The sequence below is a fragment of the Sebastes fasciatus genome, chromosome 18 (genome assembly GCF_043250625.1).
Source record: "Sebastes fasciatus isolate fSebFas1 chromosome 18, fSebFas1.pri, whole genome shotgun sequence".
Classification (NCBI taxonomy): domain Eukaryota; kingdom Metazoa; phylum Chordata; class Actinopteri; order Perciformes; family Sebastidae; genus Sebastes; species Sebastes fasciatus.
In genome coordinates this window covers 17771027-17781578 of record NC_133812.1, presented here as the reverse complement: position 1 = coordinate 17781578, position 10552 = coordinate 17771027, and the positions used below count along the sequence as shown (strand labels likewise).

At 38.1% G+C, this 10552-nt stretch overlaps 1 protein-coding gene and 1 long non-coding RNA gene across 3 annotated transcripts in view; one reads left to right on the top strand and one right to left on the bottom strand.

Moving 5' to 3' along the window:
* Nucleotides 1-10552, top strand: part of LOC141755648 (uncharacterized) — a 104719-nt gene that overhangs the window by 84406 nt on the left and 9761 nt on the right. The window lies entirely within an intron of this gene.
* LOC141756432 (hydroperoxide isomerase ALOXE3-like) lies at nt 811-8651 on the bottom strand. Of its 2 annotated transcripts, XM_074616125.1 has the most exons (11): nt 8281-8651; nt 8040-8143; nt 6995-7167; nt 6666-6809; nt 5396-5599; nt 4017-4103; nt 3735-3901; nt 3522-3643; nt 3261-3361; nt 1968-2138; nt 811-1841 (listed from the first exon to the last, which is right to left on the bottom strand). In XM_074616125.1, exons 1-11 carry the CDS (start codon nt 8307-8309, stop codon nt 1662-1664), a joined length of 1482 nt encoding a protein of 493 aa, XP_074472226.1. In that variant the 5' UTR covers nt 8310-8651; the 3' UTR covers nt 811-1661. The 2 variants fall into 2 exon arrangements, with proteins under 2 accessions (XP_074472226.1, XP_074472225.1); XM_074616124.1 differs by having other exon boundaries at nt 811-2138.

Here is a 10552-nt window from a genome sequence, read left to right as displayed (position 1 = left end):
TCCGTCTCCAGGTAACTCGGCAGAGAGATGGGATTCTGCTCAGAAGATTGTTGATGCAGCAGTGTTGTTAATACCATTTCCCCAAACTTCAGTTTTGTTTCCCAGTACTGTACCCTACAGATACCCAGTATTAACAAAAAAAGGTATAATTTAATTCTCCTTAACTCTAAAATTCAATTGCTCCCCATAGTCTTGTAATCTTTGACTGTACCTACATTTAAATACCAGTAGGAACTGGTTTGTTATTTTTAGGTACCTGTTCTTGTTGGACAAGCACCAGGGGGCATGGAGATGATTTGAAAAAGGTGTTTTTCTGGTTCTACTCTAACTGACTACCATGCTTTCTACTAGCTACTGCTGGGTGTTTTGTCTCTAGTTTTCTCTTAAAGTGTGAGGTTCTGCTTGAAATCCCATACTAACATACTATTAAGTATAAGACAGACAATTGAGTGTGTTCCAACTGCATAGTATGTGGATTTTGTGCACGCAAGAAATGCCCAGATGTATACTACATTAGTAAGAATTTCTCAGTATGCGACATGAGCTTACTGGACATACTCAATCATTCCAAAATCCATTGCGGCTCTTCAGACTGTCCATTGGCGGACTGCGAGTCAGATGGTTCTGGCACCAGCCAGCAACAGAGCGTGTACAAATGTGAAAAGTGCAGGAGCTCACATGTATAATGTATTGGTGAAAAAAATATTGAACACTTAAATATTTAATATTTTTAATTTGCCTTATAAATAATACTGGAACATATTACATTGAGTGGAAGAGGTAAACATTTGGGATAAACAATTTTGATCAGTCATGATCGATACAGTCCTGATGCAGAGAAGTCATATTGATTAAGTATGCTTAATCTTGAGTAGTCTGCTGGTAATGAAATACTTTATCGTTTATTTAGTATGCAGTATGCAGTACATACGGATTGAGTATATAGTACGCAGTACGTTGGTATGCAATTTTGACTCAGTCAGTCTCATTTTGTGGCTTATATTGGGACAAGCTACAAGCACTGAAAGTAGTGACAGATAAGATATTTTTAAGTTCATACTAGTGAAGCTTGCCCCTGCACAAGAACATAAGCAGTCATACATCACCATATACACTGTTCTGTACTGACATAATTAGAAAGTAAAAGGAAACTGAATACACATCATATGTATAACAAATTTCTGTTAATTTCACAGCCTCTAACAGTCGCCGTACTAGCGGGCAGAAAATATGCTACCATACTCTTGGTCTTGCTGGCATATAAATGCTGAGATGCCACATTTCATGTGAGATCATTTTATCAGATCAAGATGATTTCCTGTAATATTTTAAGGAGTACCAAACAATTATATTTCATCACATTACATTATTTCATCAGTGATCAGCAGATATTTGCTGTTTTGGACATATCATGAGTCCAAGATTAAATATTTGCTACCCAAACTGCTCATTTAAGTTATTTGTCAACATATGTCTATGTAATACATAATTCACACAAAAGATACAGATACCCTGCCATAGGCCCACTTAACATGAATCAGTCTAGAATATAGTCGTCCAGAGTTTAACACACAACCTAGCATGCAAGACAGGTGTTAAAAATGTATTGGAATTATTGACTAATGCAGACAGATAAAATGGCTTTATCAGGCTTACTAGTGTTAAATAGCTATACTGTTCTCTATCTCAGTAGGGTTCAGGTATGTGTAGGGTACTTCAAGCTGCAAGTTTCTTGTTGAAATTGCTTCACTGAGGCAGGACAACTGTGCTTGAAATTCCTTAATCATCTGCTTAGTGGCAGGCTCATCGAATCGGTCTTCAGAATATGTGCCCAAGGGAACCTGCCACAAAGACAAAACGAAACAGTAAATGAGACTGACACTGTATTTTGTTTGGTACAATGTCTTTTTAAAGCACTTAAACAATGTACATGGGTTATAATGAGCATTGATCATCACCAAACGTACCTGGTCAGTGTAATTGTCTGAAAGTATCCAAACCATTGTCACAAATGTTGCTGTCTCTCCGACATCAGGGAGGGTTTCCAAAATTGTCTTCATGCTTGACTGCCCCTTAGTGGGTGGAGGAGGTTTGCGCAGCAGGAGAGAGGCATTGGGCACCCAGGAGGAGTAGTCAAACTAAATTATGAAAGACATTTATATATGTATTACCAGTTATTTTTGTAATTGTTAAATCCCCCCTTCACTCATGTGTTTTTCTTATTGTTACTTCACTGGGATGTTTGACCTTCACTGTACAGAATGATTAGATTGACACTAGAAAGTTTTTTTTTTCTTAAGTTTCTCGGCAATCTTCTTAAATCTGAGTTTAAGATGCATAATTTTGTGACATCACAACTATTTTGGTAGATAATCATGGTCCAATATGCAACTTACACACGTGTGACGTGTAAACTTGAAACCTCCAGCACACACAAACACACACACGATTACCTGTTCAGTGTGTAATAGAAATTATTGTATGAAATTCTTGTGTGCTTATAAGCTGGAAGAAGATAAGTTTCCACACATGGTAATGAACCCATAGCAGACTGTACCTTCCTTATTCAGAGAATGTGTGTGTGAATGTATCCAATTAGCATAAAACTGCATGACAAGTTGACAGCTGTCTGCGGTCGCATAACCTATGAAGTTGCTAAGACAGGAGAGTGAGCGTGTAAGGACAAGTACGTAAGAACATATTGACTGTCAGTTTGAAACGGGGAAATTAACAGCTGTCTCTCGTGGTAAAGTCCAATGTTTAGTTGACCCATCCATCCACCCCGACCTCCTCCCTGTGCAGATTTTGTTGCTCTATAAAGGAGTCACCTTTCTTCGTCCTTTGCTCCTGTCATAATTAATACGGCCGCCAGTAGGGCTTTGTCACTTGAACGTGAACATATGTCCTTCTGGGGCACTTGTTGAAACAACTGATGCTATTATTCTTCTTGGGGGAGACAGTTTCTCTGCACAAATATTTTGTCAAGAGAGAGTACTTTTACTGTATGTCTTAAAACATGTCTTGAGGGGATCTTTACTATTTTTGCTATTGTTGTGGGGTTGTGGGCCCAGCTTTATTTAAAACCACTATATAGAAATGGATATAATATTAAGTATTACATAAAACAGAATATAAATCTATATCAGAAATGTATTCTGTCCATCACTTTAAAATTCCAGATCTGCTGCTTGTTCCATACATTTGAAGTTTTGTTTAAACTTCAAGAAGTTTTCTATTTTCAAATTTATTCATTGCCTAACCTGCCCACTGTTTACTGCAGCATGTTGAGCCGTCACTGTGAAGATCACCATGGTGATGAATTTGATCACCTCCTCCACAGTATGAAAGCCTGCTGGAATCCCTGTTGGCAGCACAATCATTATCAGTTCATCTTTGGCATTCACTATTTGCATTGAAATAATTAAAGCAATTAGTGGCCTTAAAACAAATTTTGCATTAACGTGTAACTTTGACAGCCCTAATATATATATATTACAAATGACAGAACATTGTGTAAATACCTGAGGCTTTGTTTCCTAAGAAGGCATGTGTGAATATTTCACTGATCCATTCCTGCAGCTCAGTGTCTTTACGCACCTCACTGTCTGAAGGATAATAGTACTCCACTACTGCCTTCACAAAGCTGGTGAGCACAGAAAAATTTGCTTGTAAAAATGTCAAGGCAACATTTTGAGCTTTATTCTCAATACTCTGTCACTCTGCAACGGCCTAACCTGTTGGTGATGTTCCACAGCTTCAGGCCATCATCTCTGTAGTAGAAGTTGGGGATAGACTCCAGTCCTCGTGCAGTGATGTTCTCTGGCAGACAGAGGGAGCTGTAGGTTGTTTCAATGTGAGCCCTTCTCATGAGCTCTGTCATCCCTTTGAGTCCAAGTGAACTCTATTAATCAATAGTACACAAGTAATAAGGATCAGACTAGTTTATGGATCTCAAAAAACTGAAATATTGAAGGTAGATGTGGTATCAACAGTATGAACATGTTAAAGATCCATACTTTACTCAACATCCCTCCAGGTCCAAAAATAGATATACGGGACATAGTATTTATTTGGAGAGTGTCACGGAAATGAGAGATCAGCAGCTGTATAAAAAGAGAGGGTAGAATATCAAATTCATAGTACAATCTATAAAAAAAAGTGTCAGCACCAAAGTCAAAGAACATAAACATTTCTAATAAACAATCAGCAAATAACAGGAACAACACCCTGAGTGTGTCTCCATTGTCAAAGTTGGCTGGAACTAAACAAACCCTCAACAAATTAAACATAAAAAAAAAAAAAGTAAAAATAATAATCACAACTGATGGTTACAAAGCCAAACATATGTGTTTCGGCTTCTTATTTCTCATTTCAGACAACATAAAATAAAGTCATGAAAAAGTGTGCTAAAAAAAATTAGGTTCAGATCATCAAACAAGCACCTGAGGCCGCTGCTACGAAGCAGGATTTGGGGTTAGCGAGGTAACTTCGGGATTAACCCTGGGTTTTCAGTCCAACGACAGTGGTTCACTTCTTACCAGGGTCGATCGCCATGATAATTTATGCTGAACACCTAACCTAATCCGGAGCAGGTTAATGCTCCAGATAAGAGATCAACTCGTATAAAAGCACCGCCTACTGACCAATCAAAGCTCGGTGCGCGGATCGTATGATAATATTACACAAAAATGAAGTACATGAAGTGATGTATGCTTAAATCATAATCCAGACTAAAAACAACACATTTTAAACTGAGAAATGCAGGAAGGACAGCTGGCTGTATGCTGTGGGTGCTTACCGCTTTGAATTATGTTTTTATATTTATTTATTTTTACTTGCTCGCAAGTCTGTTTCACACCGTCGGAGACGGGGACGCAGCTGAAAGAAGGCTGAAATAGTCATACACACCACAACTATGTTAAGTGCCATAATGTGATAAATGTAACCTAGTCACCCAGTGTAGTCTGAAAGCTAGTATTCCGTTAAATTGATAAATTTGTTAATTTGCACATTCACACATTGATAATTTTTTTTTTTGCCAGCATTTGGCAGCTTCAAATGTTTTTTTTTCAGCCTGGATTATGTGTTTAACTTCTTCGTATTTGTCTAATATTATAGTTTGCTCTTCCTTTGCCGCTCTGCTGACAGTAGACTTGTCCACGTTTGTGATTGGTCATATGCTGCAAACACTGCCCCTTTTATGTGAACGCGCTCATAGTCAGATAGAGAAACCCTGGGTTGACTTAGTGAGTTGATAACCACCACTGTAGGATCGCTTGGCGGGATCTCGTTTGTTAGGGTTAGTTAAGCCAGATAATGAGAAGATACCCTGGGTATGTTGAACTCGCTTCGTAGTAAAGGCCTCTGCTCTTTGATTGTAACTGTGTAACTATACCTTATAGAGGGGATGAATGACAGGGAAGCTGCGGAGAGTGGCGACAGTAAAGACTTCTGCCAAACAGTGAGTGTTCATGAAGTGAGCGACTGACTGATGATACATGGTATCTGCATTTTTGATAAACATCTTGGCTAGCAGCCAGTCCGTCTCCGAGTCACTGGGCAGATAGATGGGGTTCTGCTCAGAAGGTTGCTGGTTCAACTGGAATGTGAGAAAAAAAACACATTTTATGTTTTCTATTTTACAACACAATGATTCACTTTAAATGCAATTGAAAACTGATGATTAGTTCACACCATAAAACTTTTTGGGAGAAGCACCTTTCTCGCTCTGTTCTGTCCTCATGCAGTAAGTGATGCAAAAGCATGTAAAAATGCTAAACCATGATCTAAGAGTAGCTTCTGTGTTTCACAGTATTTTACTTAACATGTACTTGATGGTGCTTACACACAGGTGGGAAATTTTGTCTGTGACATAAATCAGGCTGGATTTTAAGATGCTGGACTGTGAATTCAATAAAGAAATTTTTTTGCTTGATATACACAACAGTCATTACAATAAACATGGCTGCTGTAAAGCAGCATATTGTGGAATACAAACAAGTAGTTTTCCATCATAATAATACATTTTTTTTTTTTTTTTTAATTTTTTTTTAGTGGCGCCTTTCTGGACACCCAAGGACACCTTACAAAAATCTGTTAAAACATAGACAGATAAAAAACAATATAAAAACCACAGGACATGACAGAGACATATTTGTACAAACACATAGGATGGGTGATGATGAGTTCATGTTCCGTTCTTTTATGGTCATTCACTGTCACTTTTTCAAACATAAATGTGGAGTGAAGTGTGCTTTAAAGCTGCAGTTGGAAACTTTGACCAAATATGATAGGTTATTTTATAAAACTCACTATATCCTGACAGTAGTACATGAGACAGATAATCTGTGAAAAAAATCATGTTCCTTCGCCTTCTCCTGGCACTCTTAATGGCATTTGCAAGTTTTCACCACGATCACTATAATGCCTATTTCTTGCCTCAAATGTTTTCAGAAACATCTTGTAGTGTTCTGTTTAGCTGTAAAATGAGAAATGTGTGACCCAGCCGCCATGTTGAAAACAGTCGAATCAAAACCAAGCACCGCCCACCGGACAGAGCAAGCTTTCTGAATGTGTTTCCGAAAAACATTTGAGATACCAATGATTTTACAACTTTCCATATGCAATGTGAATACTGTCACTCATTTGCTCTGTCAGTGATATACCTGTATTGCAATTGGCATCAGTTTTTTCTCTGGGTTCATGTAGAACAAACAGAAACCAGCAGTCACGTGAAGAGGTTCACCATCATGTACATTAGTGGGCAATCCATCCATCCTCTTGAAGTCACAGAGGAATATATTGCCTTTCTATATGGGAAGGAAAGATAGCAAAACGGTGTGTGGCAGACATCAAGAGGTAGCACAGACTTGTACAGTAACCTGGAAATATTCAAGGGTTTTCACTCCTGTACAAGTAAACCCTAAATTCAAACCTACAAATCGTTTCCCAAAGCAAAGATTATCTCCCATTTAAAGCCACTCTTCTTTCATACCTCCATTTCCCTCCTCAGAGAGCTTCCCTTTTCCAGGAACGGCTTCACCATCTCCTCGGTGACTGGAAAGTTTGGGGGAAGCGCTGAGCAGCGCTTGATCACATTAGGGTTGACTCCATTCAGAAACTGGGATCCATAAAAGTCATCTTCCTTCCAGTGCTGTGAAACATACTCTGGAAGAATAGCAATTGGCAAATATAACATCTAATATCTAAAATTTCTATTTCTTCGGGTTTCAAGTACAACATAATGATGTTGGTCATTCAACTAAAAACAAGATTGTTGGTTTGTTCCTCAAAGGTTTTAAACATTGTTTTACAGGAACAACATCTAATCTAATGTTAAGTTATTTCTACATATTTAATAGAGCCCTATTTTACCCATGTTGTTCTAACAACATGTGCTCTGACACAGTACACACAGTCATTTAATTTGTTAATACAAAAATATTGATCTATGCAGCTTTAAGGCCAGCAGTAAGCCATGTTCCCTGTAGTAGGTACAGTTTCTGCACAGTGCTTAGCTCAGCGATTTCTGTTAGTGAGCACTCCTTTAGTATTGATCCCATTACTGATGTATTGAACCCATAACAAATTTCAGCATCTAATATTTATTTCAATGTTTTTTTCTTAATTCTACTGAGGGCATTGGCCGCTTTGTTTAGTTTACGTATTCATATCGGCACTTTCACATGTCTTCTTGTATGCATAGTCACCTGTTATTATGAAACAATTGTCTTGTATAGCCAGACCTATCTCCACAGCGCTGTGTCAGTGCTAAAGAAAGGTCTGGCTCTACACATTATCATTTTGGTATAGGGGAAAAATGCTCTAGCTTGTTCCGATTTCTTTAAACCAATCACAATCATCTTGGGCGGCACTAAGCCTAGGATTTGCAAAATAGATAATGGAGAAAGCGGAATGGGAGGAGAATACCGCATGATAAGCACAGCCAATGGCAGGCTTATACCCACAGTCTAGTCAGACTTTGAAACAATAACAATGACAGTGTTGAGGTGAGTTAAATAGCAAAACTAAAACTCTACCTGACATTGTGGTCTTTTTGAACCAGAAGATGTTTTTGATGGCCTCAATGCTTTCCCATTCTTCAGTAGATCCAACCAGCCCCTTAAACATGAGTTCAGCTGAACTAAAATAAGAAAGGGGGAAACAAAATACAGACAATTAAACAATATAGTGATATTAATGCTTCAAAATAGAAAAAAAAGAGCCTTTTGCCTTACAAATACATGTAATGCATAGATTATATTGGAATCACTGGCTCACCTAAGTTTTTTATTATAAATCAGTTCCATAATTTTGGACACAGAGAAGCAGACTTCAGCTGGGAGCTCAGTTATATGTTTGAAATGACTGCGGTGTGGTAGCTTTTGATCAGTAATCTCCCATCTAAAAAAGAAAAGGAAAATCACATTAAGGTTTGTTGTGATAAGATTCTGAGACAAACTTTAGACATACTGCACACGTGAAAACTTACTGGTACAAGTTGTTTTTAAGTATCAGCTCTTTTTTCCGGTTGTCAATCAACAGGGGATGGTCGTCCTCAAAACCCTTCATGGCTGACACAGAAAAAGTAAATACAATTTTAAGTGACATAACTAACAAAATGATTGGCCAAAAACTCTGAGAAGTGGCATCCTATAATTTTGTAATTATTTTGTGAATTTGAAGCGGACCTCTCCCTCCTCTTAGCTCCACCCGTTCTCCCCTGGAGATCCATCTGTAACAGGGGAAAAGAATGACATCTCCTTCTGGAGTCGTCACCACTATTTTGGAGCAGAACCACTCATCTTCTGAGAAATAAAAAAAAGGATCTTTCTCCACATTGACCAACAGAAGTTTCCCCAGAGACATACTGCTTTTCATGGTGTAGGTCCCCGTCTGGAATAAAAGGGTTAAGATACATTATACCTTACACCTGTGACAAAGTATGAACTGCATACATACAGTATATACACAGTATATATATATGTGTGTGTGGGTGGGGTTATTTGTGGGTTTGCTCAGATGTGCATCTCTTGTCTTAATTTGGCTAAAATTGCAGTGGAAACAGATCTTATTGACTTGGGTCCTTTACGTATAGAACATTAAGTCATAATTGCACTAGAGTAAAATAAGTGCGGTAGAATAATATCTTGACTTAAAAACTGTATGCATGCACAAAAAAACCTGTAAGTATATTGTCGTAGACTTCATCCGAGACTTGTTTATTGAACAATGATCAACAATTGGATTCAACTTACCATCCCAGCTTTAAAATCTACACCGTAGTTGTCCAACTCAGCTCGCTCACTCTTCCCTCCAGTTCCAATTAACGTTGCGTATACATGGTCAAATGTTCCTGCATTTGTCATGTTACCTGTGGTCACTTCCAGCTTGTACTCAGCCATGGTCACTCCGTAGCAATTCTGTGTGAATTAGAATAAAAAGGTTAAATAACTAAACTCTGTGACAAATGTTCAGTTCTGCTCCTCTTTTATGTCTCTTCATCTCATGCTCCTCCCACTTTTGATTTAATAATAGCAGATCATTTAGGTATGATTTGAAAAAATTTGACCTATTATAGGTATAGAGGAGTAAAGGTTAATTCATCTTCATTGGAAATAACACGATAGCACATTTGCAAATCCACATGCAAATCATACCTTCCGTCTATTAAGATAGCACAGTCAAATGGTTACTGGACATTCAGTACTGTACACACACACACACACACACAAAAACACACACACACACACACACACACTGTAGCTGCCAGCTACAGTATATTAGCATGTCTACAGAATGGAAGGTATGATCTGCATGTGCAAATGTATCATGATTTGCAAATGTTTTATTGCGTTGTTTTCAGTGCAGAGGAAGGACTTAGATGAACTTTGGGTTACCTACAGTTTTTCTCAATCGCTTTGGCTCATTTTTTGAAACGATTTTAACATTCTCTAAACTGTGGCCAAAATGAAAAGTTGTTTTGTCCTCGTGTGAGCCGTACTGGTCAAAATGTTTAGGTGTTTTTTCACCAGTCAACCCTGGATATGTTTCTTATGTACAAAAAAAAAAAAATTCTCATTTGAGAATTGAGCCAAAACGAATGAGAAAAACTGTAATGTAAACCCCGGTTCTTTAATAACAGTGTAAGGTGTTTCATTATGGGAATCGCCTCTGCACGACCAACTACGCTCCAATGACACCACATCTGTCTGTGACAGACCAGTCAGACTGTGCCAAAGGTTCCCCATTCTAGATCGGTTCATTTCTGTCTATTCAAAGATTGAAGTGGTGGTGACAATGTCAATATCAGCTATTAAGGATCAGTGATGACCTTCTATGGAGGTCCTAAACATTTTTTGTAGTTATGTTTGTATTTGAATCGGATATATATTTAATAATTACACCTTTTCCAAAACAGGCTCCTACGGATAATACCATAGCCATCAACATAGAGATCCTTCTACACTCTCTGGACTCCTCTATACAGAAGAGCAGCACTGCTGTGATCAGATCAGTTTCTCCCAGACCCATGGGGTCGTCATCCTGTCCT